General features: G+C 41.1%; 1 protein-coding gene across 1 annotated transcript; it reads left to right on the top strand.

Annotated features, from left to right (window-relative positions):
- The first annotated feature begins 1,995 nt into the window (after nucleotides 1-1,995).
- RAB32 (RAB32, member RAS oncogene family) lies at nucleotides 1,996-22,192 on the top strand. Its single transcript, XM_082303043.1, has 3 exons — nucleotides 1,996-2,359; nucleotides 19,526-19,803; nucleotides 21,955-22,192. The coding sequence occupies exons 1-3, from the start codon at nucleotides 2,131-2,133 to the stop codon at nucleotides 22,102-22,104; spliced, it is 657 nt and encodes a 218-aa protein (XP_082159169.1). The 5' UTR covers nucleotides 1,996-2,130; the 3' UTR covers nucleotides 22,105-22,192.
- Nucleotides 22,193-22,507: the final 315 nt, after the last annotated feature.

Raw genomic sequence — 22,507 nt, 5'->3', positions numbered from 1 at the left:
CTGTGCCTCCCTCCATCAGGAAAAAAAAAAAAAAAAAAAATCTAATTCCTAAGTTATAGTCTTCCCCCAGTTTATATTCTGGTATCATTGCTCCAGGTCCAGTAAATACTAATTACTAATTACAATTATCATGGAGTTAATAGTTAATATAGCATGACAAATCAACAAATTTAAACCAAAATCTTCAAACGCAATTTTCCTCCAAGAATGCTGCCCTTTTTTGCCTTATTTTGTCCAACAGCTCTTCTTTTCACCTCCTCCCATCTACATTGCATGCACCATCTTTGTGTGACATGGAAGGACACATTCTCCAAAGGCCACATGAGAAAATCTGGATCATTTCACTGAAGCCACTAATTTAAAGCATAACAAAGAAATTAGTATGTGCAAAAAAACTATTACAGTATCAGGAGCAACTGATGCTTGTTTGATGGATCAGTTACCATATATTTTAACCACTACTTTCTTTCCCAGTGGGGGCAGCCCTCCACTGCTTATCAGGTCTTCTCATGGGTTACTTGCCTCTGTACACACATGCTGTCCCAACAACCATGTAACATTTCCCTTTTAGGGTGGTTGCCACACCAAATAGTTCTGTTTAGGTATTTACAGGATAAACAAATGCTACAGCATGGAGACAGTGCCACTGAGACGCATGACTTCATCCTCTTGTTGCAGGCACAGACACCTGAGGTTGTAAGCTCCACTTGGAGAGTATGTTAGCAAAGACTTTTTTTTTTCCTGGCACCTGTAGTCAGCACACATGATACTACATGGTCCCAAGGTCAGGAAACTTGTTTTATTATGTTGGTTTCTGACAATGTGTCTGTTTCAGAGAGGCTGTGAATGCCCCATCCCTGGACAGGTTCTAGGCCTGGCTGGATGGGGCTTTGAGCAATCTGGTCTAGTGGAAGGCGTCCCTGCCCATGTCAGAGGGGTTGGGACTGGATGATCTCTAAGTCCCTTCCAACCCAAATCATTCTCTGATTCTATTACTGTATAGTATAATTTTTAAAACAACTCGAGAACAATAAAAAGTATTTTATTAGATCAATTTAGGATCAGGAGGGAACCAAATACAGCTGTAGGTATAATCTTGCTGATGAGGAGGCGATTTCTTCCGTAGTGACCCGAGCCTTTTCTGCAGAGCGACCATGGCTGCGTCACTGCTGCCGCCTGGGCGCGGCCCTGTTTGCCCCGGGCGAGCTCGGCACGGCGCTGCCCGCACTGCCAGCCCTGTTTGCCCCGGGCGAGCTGGGCACGGCGCTGCCCGCACTGCCAGCCCTGTTTGCCCCGGGCGAGCTGGGCACGGCGCTGCCCGCACTGCCAGCCCTGTTTGCCCCGGGCGAGCTGGGCACGGCGCTGCCCGCACGCACCCCGGGCCGCACTGCGGGGCGTGCGAGGGCGGGGAGGTGGCCGGGGCGCAGCACCCTGCGCCTACAGGTCCCCAGCCTGGTTTCTAGGCATAGCGACTGGGAGCGATCACGGGCCACTGGAACCCTCCTATTGCCACGCATCCTGATAAGGCCCTCTGTCCTACGGACCCCTCTGCCATAAAACTCTCTTTGCCGGACGGTGGGGAGAGAACCCGGGTGCTTTCAGAGACTTGCCCGGGAGAAAACTTCGCTGCCGCCACCACCTCTAGAACGGAGCAGAGGATAGCACCTGCAGGGAGCTGACACTTGCCCAGCCCAAGCCCTCTTCTGAGGCTCAACCCCCGGTACAGCGAGCCCGCTTTGCCCTGCCGCTCCCAGCCCGGCCCGCCCTAAGCAGCCACGGGGGAACTCACTCCCGCGGCGGCCCTTTCCCGTTCCCAGCCGGTGTCCCAGAGCGGCGGGGCGGGCCGAGTCCCTCCCTCCGCCCCTCCCGCCGCCCTCCCCCGGGCCGCTATAAGCCCGCGGAGTTTCCGTGTCCTGTGACTGGAGTCAGGTGGTGGCTGGGCTTGGTTGCTTGCCGCCTACCCTCCACCCTGCTCCGTCTTCCCCGTCCGGCGAGGGCCGGCCCTGCGGGGAGCCGGCTGGAAAAAGTTGGAGGAAAGTTGCTGGCTGGGAAAGTTTAAAAGCGGGAGAGCCGCGGCCCCGGCAGCCCGGCCTCTCCGCCGCACTCCACGGGAGGGAGGGAGAGCCGAGGATGGCCGGCGGGGAAGGGGCGGGCTGCGGCGCGCCGGAGTGCCGGGAGCACCTCTTCAAGGTGCTGGTGATTGGGGAGCTGGGCGTGGGCAAAACCAGCATTATCAAGCGCTACGTGCACCAGCTCTTCTCCCAGCACTACCGGGCCACCATCGGCGTGGATTTCGCGCTCAAAGTCATCAACTGGGACAGTAAGACCCTGGTGCGCCTGCAGCTCTGGGATATCGCAGGTACGGGTCGGGGCGGGCTGCTCCCGGCAGGGTGCGCGCCGAGGGCGCTGTGAACCCGCTGTCGGGGGCCCGGCGCACGGCCTCTGCGGAGGAAAGCGTGTTTTGGCTGTGACATCTGTCTTCTTGGTTTTCGTCTTAGCCCCGTTATCAGCAACGTCTCATTCTTGCTTTTGAGGTGTAAGTAGAGGGAGTCTTGATGTGGCAATGGAGTTTTTCACATTTTACAAGCTACGTGCTCTCCCGTTAGCGGACTTGGTGGGGCTCTTGGCTTGGCCCAGGGTTTTGCAGCAGTCCTCAACCAGCTGCTCTGCTCTCACTGCTGCATCCAGGGCTTCCGGAGTGTTCCTGCTCATACTACGCCTCCTTTCTGGGTGGTGGTGGCCTTGGTTATGGCTACTGCTGAAACTAATTCAGGGTTACAGCCCTGTAATGCATGTAATGCCCTATGCTTTACAGGTTAAAAGTAATTCAAATAGCTAGAATTGTCCTCAAAGGAAGAATGCTTAAACTTTTTGTGCTTGGAGTCACCTGGTTAATTTAAAAGTAACTTGCATCCCTGCTGCACCGATGAGGGAATGGAACTTCTGTTATGCTTAGTTCTACATTCAAATCACAAATTTGTGTATTAGAAACATATTTGGAGCACATGGAAACAGAAAAGTCCTGTTCACTTGCCGAAACCATGCATTATTCCTTTCCTGTATATCATTCAAACCTGTTCTTTAACATTTCTCTTTCAAAGACTCCCAGCTGTATACCTACGGTGGTTAACTATGCTTATGCTGTGCTATTGAATGCTACAAAACAATCTTTGTTTTGCTGTGGTCTTGTAAGAAGTCTGTCCCTCAGCTCTGTAATCACCTTGGTTGGTATTGCATTTCTAGCTTTGTGTGCAACCCACGTGTTAGCCTGCAGCTCTCCTCATCTCTCTATCACCCTCAGTATATCCTTGAATATGAGAAAGTAGACTTTATTTCAAATGCTGGTGTTTAAACTTGCGCTACTGGAAGACACAAGGGAAAAAACCTGGTAGTTACTGTTTCCATGAACTATATTCTTATCAGTGGAAGCTCAGAAATGAGGAAGTGTAACATGTGGCTGCTGTAATCCTGTGACAGACCAGCTGTACATCAGCTTGTGGTCTTTTTGCTCTAAAACACTTCAAATATGATTCCTCAAACTAAAAAGCCTTCTTATTGCCATATGCTGAAATACACCATGGATCTTTCTGTTGCTGGCCTGTAGGGCAAATGAAAATATTTTCTAATAGCTGTTTTGAAGAGCAAGCAAAATGTTGGCAGGCTTTCTCTTTTGATGTGTTCATTTTGTGAATCAGCTTTAACTTTCTGTGACTCAATTAACAGTATCAGTACAAACTGCTGCAATCCTCTGGGTATATTTTAGCGAGCCTGGGATTCCAAAGATTGAAGAGGGGAGGCTGTTGGCAGGCTGCCGTGCTTGTGTTTGACTTCTCAGCCCTTCATTGCTCAGACTTGGGTAGGCTGTGTGCTTTGCCAAAGCAATCTGTTTCAACAGGATAGGCAGAAACTTAGCTGTAACTTGTCACAAAGTTTGGACAGAACCTATTTACAGTTTGGGAAGTTCTATCAATACATCCATACATTAATGTCAAGATCCAAAAGACAATATTTTTCATTCTTGGTTATTGCCCTTAGTGTATTTTTGATACTGCTAGGTGAAGACTGAGTTAAGAGCTGCTGATAAATCCCTGGAGGCTTGTGGTAAATTGATTGAAGAATTAAAATTTTTCCTGTCACTGAAATATTTTTCCTGTTTTATAAGACTTTTGTATGAAACCCCTGACTAGTCTTTTCCTAGCAGAAATGAAAAAGGAAGATACAACTGTTCTGCAGTTTGCACTCCAAACTCTTAGCCTAATCTGCTAGTTTAGGGTATTCTGCTTCCAAAGGGCTGAGGGAATCTTGCCCAAAGAAAAAAAAAAAACAAGCAGGGAAGTAATCTTGGTGATTTTTGATTGGGTTGTGTTTAGCCAGTGTGACAGCAACAATTTGGACTCTTACAGCACTTGACATTTGAGAGTTAATTAGTAAAATAAAGAGTATTTTGGTATCCATAGGGGTTATTTGATGGTCTTAAAGCTGCTGAAGTCCTCAGTGTGGGAGTGCAGCTGTTTATGTATACAATCAGGAATATTTCTAAATACCTGAGGATGTTAACAGGTTTATATTGCAGTTATTAGCTGAAGAACCAGGTTGAAGATGGCTTCTATAATCATAGACAATATTCTCTAAAGCGCTTTATTGAAGTGTAGCACAGTGCCTGAGCATGTGATAGTCATTCCTTTTTAACTCATCAGCCCAGCTGTCTTTTGCCTTTCAACAACTCGTAGATAATTTTGCCTGCTGGTGTGTGCAGACAAACGGCTTTAGATCTCTTGAAGAGATCTGAATCTTATGGTAAGTAGTGTTACATGTGACTTCCCTGCAAGCATTATGGTGCTGGCATTCTGAATTGATTTTGATGCATTTAAAAAGGCTGTTGAAATAAAATCTAACCCTTAAGCATAGAAAGGGATGCTATTTTCACTAGATAAAAGCTTGTACGTAGCAGTTCTTCATAAGAAGCTTTCCTTGAAGAGCCGGGTGCTGCAGTCTAAGGTTTTGTACTTAAGTCAATGATACGAACTGACTATGTAGTTCATGCATTAGCTAAAGATCATAATGCAGATAGTGTGCTGGTTTCTGATGTGATTGTAGGCAAGATGATGAATGTTGCACTGTTTATTGCAATGCAGCAGGTTACTGGATGACTTCAAATTCTTGTGCTAGCTGAGGTTGTTTTGGTTTGGTTTTTTTTTTTTGTGATTAGATAATTCTGTCAAATAGAGCATGACCGTGTTACATTGCTTATGCTTCTTTTTCTGCTGAAAATAGCCCTCTTGTTGTAAGGTATAATGTAACGCAAATTCTTGCAGTGACATCAAAGGGGAGGGGATGTAAAATGATGAAGAGGGAGGAAGGTTACTGTTGTGCCTAGACTTTTGTATTTCAGAGATAGTCAGGCATTTTAGTTTTTAGACACATGTTTTAACTTCTTGAATGAAGGTGATGAAAAACCTTGAGAGTAGGACTGATCAGTCACTGTCAAATTATCTTGATTACAGCATAGACAGAGAAGCTGAACAGATTATATGCATGTTCATGCAGGAACTTTAGCTGCCCTTAGGCATTATTCTTGGGTTTTTTGTTTGGTTGGCTTGTGTTTTAATTGTTTTGGGTTTTTTTTCTTTTTTAATCTTGATGCATGAAGTAATGAAAAATATATCTTTCTGGATAAGTTTTGAAAGTGTTAGAACCAGGTTGACCACCTTGATCAAAGAGCATAAATGATTGGCAAGGTAGGAAGGAGGTAGGAATGAATCATTGTGGTAAAGAGATGCAAAACAAAGAAATTGTAATGTTAGGGAAGTGCTTTTATAGTCTATTTCAATACACTAGAGATTCCTGTTTGGCAAGCGTTGCCCCAAGACAGCACTGCACTGCCCACAGTGTGCTCAGGTGGTATCTGTGGCATATTGGTGAAGCTGTCAGGTGATACTGAAAGAATGCTTAAAGGGTTTTCTGTATCATAGAATCCTTCAAGCTGATCTAATTAGACCAGCAACTGAGTAGTGTTAGCTGCTGCTTTTGTGCTCACATTGACTAACTCACATCAGCCTGTATGAACATGCAGTTTGCTGGAGGGCCAGAGTGGTAAACATCATAGATAGCTTCTCATGAAGACTGTCACTAATCGCAACTGGTAGACAAATTTGGTTTTAAAGCTTTTTCTGAGGAATTCTGAATTAACTTTGGTGTAACAGGATTCTTCTTCCAGGGTTTTAATTAGAATGTTTTTGTATAAATATTTATTAAAACTGAAGTAATGCTTTATCTGGCAGAGCATGACTGTGAAGTCGGCTAAACAGAAGAGGAATCATTGTACTTTGGTATTCTAAATATGCTCTACAGGCTTTCAAGTGTTGAATGATAAGACTTGTAGCAAGTATATTTGTTACTAAAACCTTGTGTGTCACCTTGAGAGGAACTGAACTCTAAGTTGTTATAGGTATATACAAGTTCCCAAGAGGATGGAGAAATCACATAAAATATTTTGGTTAAATACTAAGTTGAAGAAGAGCTGGAATAACCTGTCTTTTATATGAAGATAAATGAGTGTTAAGATATGTGAGTTGATGTTAAGAGCAAGTTAACTTTCTAAATAACTTTTAGTCTTATCTATAGGAAGCCATGAGAAATGGGACAGAGTACAGGAAACCATGGATATAGTTGACTTTCAAAGGCATTCAGGCTGTTATAGTATGTGAGATAGTTTACTTCCATGTGAAAACTCTAGTTTCAAGCAGCTCTGTATACCAGTTAGTCTGCACTTGTGCCATTGGCATGTCATAAAGGCTGCCAAGTTGCTTCTATGTACTGGGGCATTAGCTTGTTTCTTGAATTATGGACTGATTTTATTTATTTTTAAATGAGGTCTAAAGCAAGTATTAAGTGATGTTAATACATCCCTGAAAGTCTATAGGGAAACAACCAGAAAACTTCTGGTGTTCCCTATCCATACCTGGCTCTGTGCCAGAGGCATGGATGCTTCAGTTGCTTTGCAGAGAAGTCTCTCCTAAGTATGAAGAATTTGGAGGCAGCAGTCTCTAAAAGTAGTCAAGGTATTCTTGTAACAACTTGTCCTTAGCCACAATGCATATTGAAGGCATTAAAATGGCAGCTCTAGCAAAGAAACCATGAAAAAATTGCTTAGCTGTGTGCCTGGTACAAGTGAGCATAAGGTGGAGGCAAGACAATCCAGGATAAGTTGCCCCCAAATGCGGGTATTTTTTTCTCAGTGCTATGAATACTCTTAATGAGTGAAGAATGTGCACATAAACAACTGCATCAGAAATGGATGCAGAACTTGGAGCTCAGAGCTTTTTCAGACACTGGTAAGTTTTTTTGTTTGTTTTATATGGTGATGGAGGTTCCAAGAGCAGCTGCCTTCCTATGGAGGTAGGAATGCTATCATTTTGCTTACAGCTGAGGCAGGTCAGAAAACTCCCAGTCAGGGTTGGAGAACCTTCTATGTGATTATGTCTACACAGTCATGGAAATATGAAAGACTTGACTTAATTTCTGACTACGTCCTGCTCACATGTTTAAATATAAATCTCATGAGAGAAAATTTACTTAAGGATTGTGCTTACTGAAAACATACAAGACTAGCAGATAAAGTTTGGGGAGGGGAAGTAGAAGGCTAGCTCATGTGGAAAGATTTTGAACACAGAAGCAGTAGAGGCACGAAACAGAACTGAAGGTATACTTTGTTTCCTTCTAGAAACCACCCCTCTGTGGGAAATCTTGTGTGGGTGTCCTTTCTTATTACTCTTGTGGAATAGCTGGATTAAGGTTATGAGCTTTCAGTTCAGAATGACTTGCTGTGCTTGGAGCTCTACAGCTAAATATCCAAATGAGTGCTGAATATGTTAAACTTGGGGTTTTGGTGTTTTTCCAGCTCTCAGAAATCTGAGGTACCAAAGCATTCATAATGGCAAAGGTTCTCTTGCTTATCTTATGTACCCACTCAAAGTACTGTGTATGTTATCTTGGACTAAACCTATCATCATTGTGCTGATAGAATTCCTTAGGCCTATGGGAAATGCTACTGTCTTGATGTTGGTGTTGTAAGGTAGTTTAGTGTGGTAATTTTGATTATGCAAGGCAGGACTGTTCAGTAAAGTGGGAAAATTGAGACATGTTCTTTGAATGTCTTGGAAATAAGCTTAGAATTTACCCGTAGGCCTTTCAAGGTGTTCTATGAGAAATGGGGTTAAATATGTGATCCTAAAAGACCACCCGATTTAGTACAGGCTTTAAAGAAAGTTCAGTGTATTTATCTTACAGGTGCTTTTAATTTCTACAATGGAAATGCACTTAGTGCTTGAGCTTCTATTCACTGTGGAATAGATGGTGCTTCAGCCTTATTTTCAAACAGATGTCACATAGCAGTTGCTTGGGAGTTTTATGCTTCCTACAAGATCACAATAAAAATGCTTTCCTAGTACTCTGATACAGAGAATAAGGGATGACTGGATGGATATACATCAAATGGACAGGGGAAATCTACCTTAAAGGCAAACAATACCCAAATTCTTATGTGCAATACAGTGGACAGGGGGGAATACAATATATAGTGCTCAGTGTAGCTAAGTTTTGGAATAGTTTATGAAACAAACTAGAAAGCTTTGCAGAAATAACAATCTTACATGGATCACCCACTTTTCTGAAGGCAAGTATTAATTAAATTTTTGCCCTTCATGTAATACTTACTCAAGTAGTCAGAAATTAAGCTGGTTTGACAAGTCAAGCACATTGCCCTTCTGAGACAAACTGGCACAGACAACATTGAATATATGCTTTCCTCTTATTGTATGGCATTTACATGAATGTAAATCAAGCTTTTTCAACTCTCCTTGCATCTTCAGAAGCTGCAGCTTCAGAATCTTGAGGCTTAACCTTATTTACATCTCCACTTTGCCTCTTACCGGTTTGGATTTCTTTACATGTGCATATTAGGACAAAGCTGCATATTAGGACAAAGTGCATATCCACAAGTGCAATTTGAGTTGGCAAGTGCTATAAAGGGGCAATTCTCAATTTATGACATAAAGGAAAGAAAATAATCTTATCTTCCTGGTTCCAGAAAAGACATTAGCATGCTGTAAAAAATAAGATTCTTCCCCTCAGTAGTGCCTGACACCACTGGATTCAGTCTCACAGCTGTCAGAGATACCTTCTATGAATTCCAGTGGTAACCATTGCTTTGCTTTTGTAGTCTGCTGTGAATGGTTCCTTCCAAGTACTTGCTTCAGAGGTTCAGAAGTGTGATATGGCATGTTAGAAAAGTGATTTGCAGGAAGGGAATGTCTGTTTATATTTTTGCATGAAAATACAGGAATACCTCTTGTGAAATTCCTGCAGGTGTTAAAGCTAGCATGACCAGGAGTGACAACAAAGCACAGCATGCTTCTCAAACTACTGTGGAACAATGTTCAATATCCAAAGATCTCTTCTGGCTATGGAGACACAAGAAGAGGATAAATGGAGTGAGAGTATGCTTTGAAAAATGGTGGGATTTCAGGGCTTTATAGAGCTTGCTTAGAAAGAAATGTCTTAACTGTCTGGAGAAGGCTAGCAAACTGTCAGTAGCCATGGCTTCTACATTATCAGGTAATGAAAATAAATATTCCTTATTGTATGGATTTCAACAGCTTTTCAAGTAAGAGATTGATAATTAGCCTCTGAATGTCACTGCAAACAGCTTATGGGAGCTTGTTCTTCAAATGCTCCCAGGCTAGAGCGCTGGGCAGAGCAAAGTGGTGGCTTTTTGATACAAAATTCCAATCACACACAATATGCCATGACACATCGACCATTTTAGAGATTAACATTTTTTCAGTCTTGTGATAAAGTTGTTCTGGAGACAAACTGACTTTAGAATTGTTCTCCCATGTGCTGTGAAATGCTGTAGTGCTGTGCAGCATCACTGTGAAGTACACAGTGCCGCTCTGGCCACATGGCAGTGTACCAAAGGGTATGGATCAGAGGGTGTCAGGTGTGAAATAGCTTAACTCTGGCAGATTACTTGTGTGGGTAAGTCTTGTTAAAGCAAGGTAGGAAGTACCAATTCATGCTGTTGCTGGCACTAATTGGACTATGTCAACTTTTTAAAATCCTAATGCAGGAGAATTGTTCCATACATGCTGCATTTGACAGCTAGTTAGAAATTGTTTAGCTTGATTGCACTGTGATTTTTCTGGGGATTGAAATCTGGTGCTTAAACAGGGACTTTGTCTCACTTGCTGTTTAGCAAAGATGCAAAAAAAAAATAGGTGGTTTCTTATACAAACATGACTGTCATACTGCTGCATAAAATACAGATGATGTTGGACAAAACCCAGTGAACTCTTAAGTGCAGGGTATTGCCTCTAAACTTCTTAAAGACAGAACAGTAAGCTGGTAAAGTCAGTTCAGACAATTAAATAATTAGATTAGCCCAAGACTACAGGCAACAATGAAACGTTTCAGTCTTGCTGTAAAATTCCCAGTGAGAGCTTTGCAGTTTGAGAGAAAATTTTCATCTTTGAGAGAATGACATGCCTTTTCTACTAGGTTGATAAATCATAGTTCCTGGCAGAAATCAGGTGTCTAACTTCTAAGCTCTTGCCATTTCAGTGCTCTTGCTGTTTCCCTGGTAGTGAACAGGACTGTCCTGTGTTAAAGTGTAATGATAGTAAACAGTGAATGGAAAGACTAGTCATGATTTTGAAATTTCATGTAGTTAACAAATTGTTAGGTTAGAAACTGGCTATGTTGTGCAATGGAACTATAAAGCAAACTGCTTCCTACCTTTTCAGAATGAAATAGTGACTTCTATGAACATGTGGAAATACTTTGTGATATATAAATAATCAAAACACTGCTGCACTTACTGATAATGTTCAGTAACTTTTCAATGACTACAGTGTCTCATACATACTGTGTATGTACAGTATATTGTCATTGTCATGCATCTGGCACTGCATCGTTCAACAGAACTGCTTCAGCTGCACCCTGCAACTTTCTAATATAGACATAACCAGAGGATCAAAGGTTGTCTTTTACAATAAATTGTGAGTCAGTCAAACAGGGATTAACTGGCTTTTGCCCTGAAGAGTGCTCTGAAGCATTTGGGAAAGGGTCAGTGTTGGGAAGAGATCCATCCAGTGGTTGGTTAATTTACCCATGCCAGCCTTAGTAAGAAAGGACACTAGCAGTTGTAATTGTCTGAGGCTTTTGTCTGTTAGAAACTGTAAGTACTGGAGTCAGTGAAGCTAGTTCGAGTATCTGTCTCATACAGGAAGACACAATATTCTAGTAATTCTCGCTTCTTAACCTCTCTGTGTTTGTCACCAGAACCACAAATACCACTTTTTCAGAGTGGTGGAAAGTAAAAGCCAAGCTAGAGGTACTGTAACACAGGTTTCTAACATCTAATAGAGCTGCTAATATCATAGGATCGCAGAATGGCTTGGGCTGGAAGGAACCGTAAAGATCAGACAGTTCCAACCCTGCTGCCATGGAAGTAGACCGTAAGTTGCTCAGAGCCCCATCCAACCTGGCCTTTGAACATTTCCAGGGATGGGGCATCTGCAGCTTCTCTGGGCAGCCTGTTCTGGTTCCCTACCGCCCTCACAGTGAAGAATTTCTTCCTACTATCTTATCTAAACCTACTCTCAGTCTAAAACCATTTCCCCTTGTCCTGTCAGTACATGCTCTTGTAAATAGTCCCTTTCCATCTTTCCTGTAGGTCTCCCTCTAGGCACTGGAAGGCTTCAGGTCACCCTGAAGCTTTCTCTTCTCCAGGCTGAATAATCCCAACTTTCTCAGCCTGTCTTCAGAGGAGAGGTGGTCCAGCCCTCTGATCATCTATCTTCATGGCCCTCCTCTGGACTTGCTCCAACATGTCCTTCTTCTGTTGGGGGTCCTGGATGCTACACTCCAGGTGGGCTCTCACAAGGGCAGAGCAGAAAGGCAGAATCACCTCCCTCACTCTGCTGGCCACGCTGCTTTGGATGCAGCCCAGGATACAGGTGATTTTTCTGGGTTGTGAGTGCATATTGCTGGGTGATGTCCAACCTCTCATCCACCACCACCCAAGTCCTTCTTGGCCCAGCTGCTCTGTCTGTTCATCCCTTAGCCTGTGTTGGGACTCCAACCCAGTTGCAGCACCTTGCACTTGGTCTTGTTAAACCTCATGAGATTCCCATGGGACCACTTCTCAAGTTTGTCCAGGTCCCTCTGGATGGCATTTCATCCTTCAGGTGTGGCAGCTGCACTACTCGGCTTGGTGTCGTCTGCAAATGTGTCTATGTCATTAAATAGTTTAACACCTCCATGTTTTTAACATGTGGCAGCTTTTCGCTTACAGTTTAAATGGATAAGACTGAGGAGTGGGGAGTCATCTGGTATTAACAATCTTGTAGTCTGTCTACTCTCAATCTGTGGCCCCTATCCATGGGAAAAAGCAGGTAGATGCACTTGAAAGTGAGCTGTACTATTGATAGTGGTTTGGTTAACCTACTTCTTGCAGAATAACAGATCCAATCTAATTAGGTAAGACAGTTCTGGGACAAGATGTGCTGGTTTGGGGAGATGGGGGATAGCTGTCAGCAGTGGTAACTTGCCAGTAACATGTTTATATATCTTTTAAAAGGAACTTCGGTCAACTCACACATGACCCTGGTAATACTAAAATGTACATTAGATGTCTGGAGAACTGGGAGATTCATCCTCAGGGCAGTTCTGGATATTTACTGTATTGTGCCAAACATCCAGCTGGCATTCAAAGTGTGGTCTTCTCCTGCCTGTGGCCCTTGAAGGGCCTAGGTGAGTTTTGAAAGTGACAGTAGTTCTAACTCAATTAGAGGATTGAACTATGTTCCCAGCCATTTTGGATGGTGCTTTAGCTTAAATCTATCCCACAGAATGACATTAACTTTACTGAGAGGTGGAATTGTAAATATGGAATTGTCACTCAGGTGTTCCTGGAAAAAAAAGAGCTTTCACTTATTGTTCAATTGGTCTTTTTTACCATCTACATTGAATAAAAGCACAAATGTCATATGGTCCTGGAAATTGATTGAATCAATTTAGTTTTGGAGCTTGGCACTGAAGTTTAAGTGCTGGAACTGTGCTTGTACTCTGATCAATAAAGTCAGAGTAGTTGATAGCAAGAACCTAAGAGCCATGGTGTTGGCAGTCAGAGTTAGTCTGACTGTTCTTGAGTTTTGGTGTGAGTGACTATTAGTGGTCATGGTAAATAGTTGGGCTGAGAACCCTTCTCACAATGCAAGGAGATTTTTCAAGTATTTCCAGACTAAAAAATGGTTTATTACAGTCAGTCACTATAGCTTAACTAAGCCTTCTGTGATGCCTGTGATCACTGCAGTGTATAGTAACTGTTGATAGAAAAGCAGAATGAATGAAATGCACTGGTAGGAAGCTACTTCTACGCATTTTGAGCTAACTGAATTTGGTTCACTAGATCTGTTGATCATTTTCTTTACTACTGAAGTTGCTGGATAGTTTTTTGGGTTGGTTTTACAAATAAAACTTTTCCTGTGTGGCTTATTCCATCTGTTGAACTTAAACTGCCTTTTCAACTATTTGAATTTTCATCTTCAGTGTTCTGTAGGACAAAATTGGTGAGAGATCCTTGAATCTATTCATAAACTGAGGACTTTTTGATATTTGCTAGACTTTCGGCAACTCTATTATTTAGTCCAGAAAAAAACCTGCAAAGTTTCATTTCAATGGTCTTCCAGTTAGCAGCAAACAACTTGGGAGTAAAGCTCTTCAGCTAGTTGTACACTGACTTTTGGGTGACTGCAGTCTAGACTATACATCTATAGTTTAAGGTTTTTTGATGTGGAACTGCCAAAGTTGTTAAAATCATATTTTGAGCTTTGGCTACCCATTAAGCTGATGAGCCTGTTAAAGATGGCTTGAACTAATATTACTTTAATGGAAGAAACTACTTGCTCACTTTTGCAGTTGTCAGACTTTTATAACCCTTGGTCATCTATCTCTTTCTCATTAATGACACAGCTTCTGGAGGATTCCAGAACTGTTAATCTCATCTGAAAGAGAAACTTTGAAGAACTTTGTCCAGTTGTCAGTCAGCATTCCTGATGAGATATTAAGGTTTTAAATGCAACTAACACAAATCTCTTTTGAGTTGTGTGGCTTCGGGTAAGGTAAAGCTTGGGTTTTTACAAGATAGGGGAACTCTTGCTATACTGTTGGTAATGACAGAGGTAAGCCAACATTTACCTCCATAGCAAAAAAGAATAACTGGAGGAACTTCTTCTAGATGGGCCCTTTTACTCTCTTTGAGTAAGATCTTGTTAGTTGATATAAACTGCATATTAACTTGTGAAAAGAGTAAGTAGTCTGGGAGAAGAAAGCCTAACAAACTCATTATTGTGCATTATCCAGTGGTCATTTGTACATTTTCTAACCCCAATTCCCATCATGTAGGAAGAGCTAAGAGTTGAAATAATGAGAGTGAAATAACAGGAATGTAGGGTATCTTTCACTAAATACACACAAGAACTGCTACAATGATAAGTCACACTGCTGTGATAAACAGGACACTGGTGGTTTTCCTTTACACTGGGAAAGACTGCTGTAGAAACTCTTTCAAATGTTCTTCAAGGCAAGGTTACAATGATAACTTATCGTTTGCAGTAAAGGACAAATATAAAGCTTCTAACGTCAAACCTGGCTATAATTTTTCATGTAGATTTAAATTTGCAATTCACCCCCATTACAACGTAAACTGGGGAGTGAGAATAGCTCCCAAGTTCTGATGTAGCTTTAAACTCAACTTTATTCCTGTAGGGTGCTGCTGTAGGGAACTGCATTACTTCCTGATGAATGTCATTGTGCAAATACTTCACTTAAGGTTGTTGCAATTACTGGAAAATATGGTAGCAATATGTGCTGAGTCATTTCAGTGTGAAGACTTTGTGGTTAGAGAATGCAGAACTTGCATTGTATGAAGTCACTTCCATACCCGCAAATTAAACTTCTGATCCCTGTGAGTGTCCTGTAGCTTAGCTCCTCATTTATACCTGAGCTACTAAAACACAAAGTATACTTTTGTGGTACCATCAGGTTTAGGCCTAGTCACTGGACCTACCAGAACGATTAAACTTGTGATGTCCTTTCTATTGCTGTACTAAGCAGTTAGTTATCTTCCTGCTCTCTTCCTAAGATTATACACACTGGGGATTTAAAGTCTAGTTTAATCTGATCACTTTTAGCCTTTTTCTCCTCTGGGGGTATGATCCACTTCCTGTACTGCTCAATACTATTGTCACACATGGAGAAATGACTATAGCAAATATCCTGCTGGACCGAGGAAGGGGCATGACAAATCTCTGAACTGTGCATGGCAAAAGTTGAGACATTTAGTTTTAAGAACAAAGAGAATGATGTTCAGCCTTGAGAATTTGGAGGAGTAGTGTTTTCTAGTTTAATTTTTCTGTATGAGGGTTTTGGGGGTTTTTTTTTGTAAGCAGAAAAGTGCTTGCAAAAGCTCTGCCTGAAAGTCCTGTTAAATTTTCAAAAGGCTGTCTAGAATGCTCTGCATCCCCCTACAAGAAGCTCAGCATGTGCTGTGTCAGTAATGGCAGGATTGTACAAAAAATCCACTCAGTTGAAACTGAATTCTTTTCCTGCCTCATGTTGTATATGTTTCACCAAACAAAATTCTTACCTTTTGGGCAGGCCATGTTTTACTGTTCTGTCTTTGTATGAAATCCAGTATATCCATCTTCATTAGGCCTCCAGACAGTTGTAATAGTCAGGTCAGGTTTATTGTTAGTGGATGTGAATTCTGGAGGTGAAAATAGCTCTGTAATAACCTGGTTTGAGGTTTGGGTTACTCTAGAAAAGGGCAGCAGTCATATTGGGCTGTAAAGGCATTCATTTCTAAGAATACAATGATGTTGAGCTTGTGTGTGTTCAAGGATAAGAGATATCAAATCTTCCTAATATAAAGCTTAAATCTAGTAAGTAAAGATAGAAGCTTTTGTACTGATAGGCACATTAGTTTTCTACTTTTATCCAAATTAAAACTGTGCAAGAATATGTATTAATGTTTTTCTAAATCTAAAACTCATACTACAAGAGAAAGATTTTACTTCTATCAATAAAGCTTGCTGGAAATAAGATTTAAATGATTGTTGTGGACAGCCAAAGCCCATGGTTTATACTGTGGCTGCTATAGAGTACCAAGTAACATACAGTTCCATGCTGACTTCCATTCCTGCCAGAACTGCTGTCTTCTTACACTGTGAGAAGCCACTGTACAAGGCTAACCCTGGCATCTGCATTATTCTAGAACTCCTGAATCTTTGTGTTAGCAGCACAACCCCATTTACAGTGGCTTCTCCTGGTCAGGCCATGAAGGGATTCAGCTGGTCTGAACCAGTTTTGCTGCAGAACTACAGTTGTTGCCTTTCTGGCACAGCCTATCTGGCAGATGGTTGCATGGTGTTAAAACTTCACACAGGCTGGAAGATACTGGGCATGAGAAGTCACCAGTGTCAAGGAATCGCCTGCCAGACCACCTTGGTTGCAACCAGTGCAGCCCTCCAGCTTATTGTGTGTAAAGATGTTGGGCCAGGTGGGTGAGGGCTATGGTAAAATGATGGACTTCTCTTGGAAATGGAATGGGAAGACTTATCTGAGTGATGATCAGTTTCTGGCCGAGGCTAGGTCCCTTGGTATTTCTTTAAGAAAAGCCATTTGGTGGTGTTTCAACTCCTCAAGTTTGGTTCTGAGCTATGCTTTGTAACTTTGTTTTTTGGAAGCTATATGTAATGCTGTACTAATTTCACCTTTTTGTACACCTTAAATTTACTGTTGTGCATTTTTCAGGAATGGTTATTGCTATAGGAGGCTCATATGGCCACTTTGCCAACTGTTTTTTGTCTTTAAAGCTTTTTTGGATGGGAGAGCAATAGGCAGGAAGGGATTCAATCAATGGTAATGCCCTTCACTGTGCTAAGTGAATGCAGCCATGTTTACCTACAGTGTGCACTGCTGTCTGAGAAATGATAACTGCCTGATAACTTTTCCTGCAATTCCTAAATAACTGAGCTTTCATATGTAGCGATCATGCTGTGTCTACTCCTTCTAGTAACAGTCTAGCAACCCTTCCTACAACTAATCAATACAACTTAATTTTCTTACGTAGATGTTCAAGTGTTTGGAAAAACAGCCTTAAGTAAAGCCTGGAAACCTCCCAGCTCTCCAGCAGCGAACAGGGAGGACTGATGGGACTGTTTCCTTTGCTGCTTCAGATTCATGTTCAGTCTCATGTAAATAATAGTGAATGGTGTTCAATTCTGGACCTTTTCAGGGCTCAATTGAAGAGCTCTTTCTGTAGAAGACTGAGGCTGGTACAGGGCATTTTAGACCTTGAGATTACACTGTTAGTGTTGTGGGGCTGTCCTGTGGTGTGAAGGGATATCTGCCTGAATTGGATGCTGGAGTCAGTGCTTCAGCACAGTCCAAGATGTTCCTGTGTGGCAGGAATTGGTGGTGATACTGACAATTAAACAAATCGGGAAGCTGAGAAGGATCCCCTCAAAGCTTGTTTGGTGCCCTATGCAGTGACTGGCTTAATGTGACTGAATTTGACAGTGTGGAACTCCATCAGAAAAAAAAAAAAAAACAACCTCCCAAAATCAAAATCCCTGCATTCTAAGGGTAAAGCTTCTTCAAATGTGACATCATTGACCTGCAGAAGTAGTAAAAGCCTTCTGATCTAACTCTTTCCTAATGGCACTTGATTTGTGGAAACAGTGGCCAATGGTACAATTTTTAGTAAGGCTATACTAAAAACTGCTTTTATGCATGAGAGTCCAGGCAAAGGAGATGGTGTGAGTTACTTGTGTATTGTTTAGGAGAATTGTATTAGCAATGTGGCTTTTCCAGATGCAGAGTCACAGAGATGCAGGCTTGGTGCCTGATTTTTTGCATGGCCTTAGAAGTCCATGGCATTAATGCTGCTTCAAAACTTGAGCTTTGAGTATGGAGATAAGACCTTTCTTCTTGGATCCTGCTTGTTCTTACACAAGATAATCAGCCAGTAGTGACAAAAATAATGTGTAATATCCATTCTGAAGAGTATGCTGGATAGTGATGCTGTTTTCTGCAGCATCATAGTTTAAAGTGAATGGACAGAAATAAAGTCAGCTTCTTTATAGTTCACTGGAACTTTACTGTGGCTGCTGCTGTTTTCAGGCAATTCTAACAGCTGCTTAGGCAACCTTTTCAGAAAGTGTCTGTAGGGAATGAGCTAATCGTACTGTGAAGTACTGACATTGAAATGAGGCAATTGAGCTAGAAATGCACACTGCTGAACGGGATCTCTTGTCAACTTCCTTCATCTGTTGAATTTCTGTCTCTTTTAGAAGATAACACACACAGTTCTCCTTTTATCTGTTTGTCCTTGCTAATCAAAGGTGGACTTGAATGTTTATAAACAGAGGACAACTAGGTTTCCAAATACAGCTCTTTTTGTATTCTAAAACATCATATGCACTAAAGGATAAAAGCCAAAGTGATGATACACTGTAAAATTAAATGGTAGAGTGCAGAGACTGCTTTTCCCAATGAAGACTTGCAAACAAAGCAGGAAGTTATTTTAGTAGCTCAGACTTCCTAAACAATGTGCTAAGACTTGATACTGCTATGCATACTAAAATGTAAACACATCATGATGGTCTGACCAATGAAGAATAACTGAACTGACGCACTCTAATTTTACATTTCAAGTACTATGGCTGCAGTAGTTGTACTTAATAAGAAAAGGCTTTTTTAGTTTCCTTTGCTTATGGGCAATTGTTTTGTTTTTTTTTTCTGGATTTTTGTTGTGAATAACTGTACTTTAACTATTCTTGTTTTAAATCTTGGGATTGCTGTAGAACTTCTATAGTTGAAAATTAATCCAGAGAAAATCTTTGATTTTAAAAATGAAGTTAGAGATAACAGGTTTAGCCAGAACTGTTAAGCTATAGCAGCTCCTTTTGAACTTTTCCCTAAGGAAAAATGTATAATATAGGTGACTTCTTTAGAAGATGCTTTGAAGGCTGTTAGCCTTGAAGCTTGCAAAAGCCCTTGTTGCTCACCATTCAGCGAAAGGCTGAGTTTGCTTAAGTCTTTAGCTAAAGTAACTAGATTTAGATATAAGCCTTAATATTCTTTGATGAAATAATGATTTGTGCATAGCTGCACTGGTAGTGTTTTTAGGCATTACTTCTACTCAATAAATAAGTTTAAGAAAAATTCCAGGTGGTAGTTGGGATTGCAAACTACTTCTAGCATGTGACTTGTCTTGTATAATATACATAATAGCTATTACAATGAATTTACATGAGATAAAGGAGGCAATGTTATATGAACTAGGTGACTAGACCCAAATGCCGAACTTTTATGAATTAAGCTGGTACAGTAGTCTATTTACATTGAATACAATTCATGCTTCGATATAAGTATACTCTGTGACTGTCCTCTCTTTCAGGCCAGGAACGCTTTGGAAATATGACCAGAGTATACTACAAAGAGGCAGTTGGTGCTTTTGTGGTCTTTGATGTCACAAGAGGCTCCACTTTTGAGGCTGTTTCAAAATGGAAGCATGATTTGGACAGTAAAGTACTACTTCCCAATGGCAGCCCCATCCCTGCTGTTCTACTTGCAAACAAGTGTGACCAGAAGAAAGATGGCAGCCAGAATCCCTCTCAAATGGACCAGTTCTGCAGAGAAGGTGGCTTTGTTGGATGGTTTGAAACATCTGCCAAGGTGAGCATAATAGAAAAATATTTTTAGTCTTTTGAGTATTGGCATAAGAAGGGATGAATACAGTCGTGTAGGAAATAAAGTTAGCAAGTATAGGAAGTGACAGTCAAATATCCAGTGTTCAGCAAATGAAGTGATGTGCAGGCTAGCTTCACTCCTGAGGAAGATGAGGCATATTTGGTTTAGATTAAAACTTACCTTAAATTCAGAGAACCTTGAAACTATCTGGAAACTTTGATTATCTGAGTTTGATAAGTTTTTTCATTTTGCATGCATGAGGATCCATCATTCTTTAGATGTTAATACTACTAAATGCTGATCAAGCTATCCAGAAGATACAGGTAATCTTTAGGTGCAGGTTTTTAAATGCACTTTCTGCCTTCACTGTTGTATGTAGAAATGGCAGGATTTGAAGCAAATGAGCTAACTGCTTACTCATTACTACCTACCCGTGGTGTTGCTAAAGCACTTTTCTGTTTTATCAGGCAATGTCAAGACTCAAGCAGAGAAAAACAAATTGTTCTGAATAGTAATTTAAGTTAAGAAAGACATCTAGTTTATTCAGTTAATGTTGAGTAATTTCATTTATTGTATAGTTTTAGTCTACAGACTTTTTGTCAATGCACAGATTAAACTGGCAGCATCTTAGTTGGAAGTGAAATCCAGTTATTTCCTTAAAGCTCAACTGATTCTTAAAACGAAGGACTCCTCTAGATGAGGACACTGTGGTTGACAGACCAGATTACTGGTCTGGCTGATGAATCCTTCATAAAGTAAGATAAGCCTCAAGGTCCCACTTTTCCCTCGCCTTGCCCACTTCCTTTAAGTGCTGCTGCCGAAGTGTTACACAATGATGTTTAGACAACTCTTAAAAAGCAAAGAGTCTGGAAGAAGAACATAAGAAATAAAGTAACAAGTTGATCTTTGATTCCTTTAAGAGAAGGATACACAGTGAAAGGAATTAGTTAAATTAGCTAACAATTTATTTGCATTTGAAAAAATATTTCCAAACTCACCCATCTGTTGCTAAAAACTATTTCTAAGGCTCTTTATACTCAAAAAGAATACCAAGATTCTGCTTTGGTATAATCTTCCTGGGAGCTTTACCTGCCTGTAACATTGCCATATATAAAGTGTATTATGGCTTAAAAATAAATGAAAGTAACATTAGAACAAAATCTAATGTGAAATTCTCGTGACAACTTGCATTTTAGGTGGCATTTAAGATAGGACAAGGTATGAACAAGGTTCTTGGTGTAGAGAAAAATCCAGACAATAACAGTTATAGCTTAGATATTGACTTGTTTAGGACTCTGAAGAATTGTAGTTAAAATAGCAAAAATTTAGGACAGCTTTCTTGTTTTCTAAGCATACCAAAACAGTTCATGGTTTTAACTCCTGCCCTATTAATCTGCTTTTGCCTTTCTATTGGAACTGATAAGTGGATCCTAAGACTAGACATCAATAATACACTGGGCTGGTATTTCCTTTGGAACCAAAGATGAGCAATTCCAAACATGGCAGCCCTGTGCTAACAGATGGCCCAGCCGGGTCAAACCTGTGGCTGGAGACTCCTTGGCACTAGGCCAGCTTGGACCCTCAGAAACTGGGATGTTCTGACAAGTACATCTCTTAAGTATCCTGCACACATGCATTCTTTAGAGTGTATGTGAATGTACTTTTCAAAGTATGCACAAGAATATGTAGAGTGGCTAGATGAGGGACTTGGAAATAGTTGTGATTTTGAGGCTCATGGAAAAGATCCTTTTACATAAATAAGTGCATCCAAACTCTATCAGAAACAGAAAAAAGCTCCAAAAGGTAGGACAATACTACAGATGGTGTAATTGCCTAGGATCTTTCCTGAGACAGAAATGCACTTTGGCATTTGTGAGTCTTCCAAATGCAGGTGACACTCATTCCCCTGACTGCCTACTAGATTAGAGTCAATATTCAGTTTGTAATATGGGTGAATAATTGTCTCAAACCTTTCTGCTAACTTTTTTCAAGAAAAAAAAAGTGTGAGCAATGACTTCTTGCACCTAAACTGTTTGTGTCCTGCCGATGAGACTTTTTCTTTTTGGACAGCTTTTTAATAGGAATATGTGACTGTTTCAAAAGAATCACTGACTTCTTGCCTTTCAACATTTTTAGGACAACATCAACATAGATGAAGCTGCTCGATTCTTGGTGGAAAACATCCTTGCCAATTACAAAACCTTTCCTAATGAAGAGAATGATGTGGGGAAACCAAAACTGGACCTAGACCCATTGAAAGCAGAGAGTAAATCACAGTGCTGCTAATGCTACCACCGTTCACTAAATGTGATGGGATGAGCAGCAAGACTTTGCCTTAAATCAAAATGCTGCTATGGTGCTGTGTTGTGACAATCCATATGGGGTGTCTAGTACTATCTGAATTGGTGACTCATTTGGTTGTTTACATATTCTTGTTTATCATGAAACTGAGTATCTTGTGAGTTATCATTCCACTTGCTTGAGTGTCTGCATCTAAGTCTCATTAGTGTCTTCTTACTTGAGAACATAAGGTAGTGTTTACACTCCTAAAAAGGAACAAAGACAACATTCAGTGTCTAGTTTGCTTCTAGGGCGTACGCTACATTCCAAATAGGACTCACTTTTAGCTGAATAGAATCTTGCACCTTTAAAGTAAATGTTTCCTTTGTCACCATTTATGTCCCACTTG

This window comes from Coloeus monedula (assembly GCF_965178545.1).
Source record: "Coloeus monedula genome assembly, chromosome: 2".
Lineage (NCBI taxonomy): Eukaryota > Metazoa > Chordata > Aves > Passeriformes > Corvidae > Coloeus > Coloeus monedula.
The sequence above is the reverse complement of the archived record's forward strand: the minus strand, read 5'-3'. Positions and strand labels throughout refer to the sequence as shown.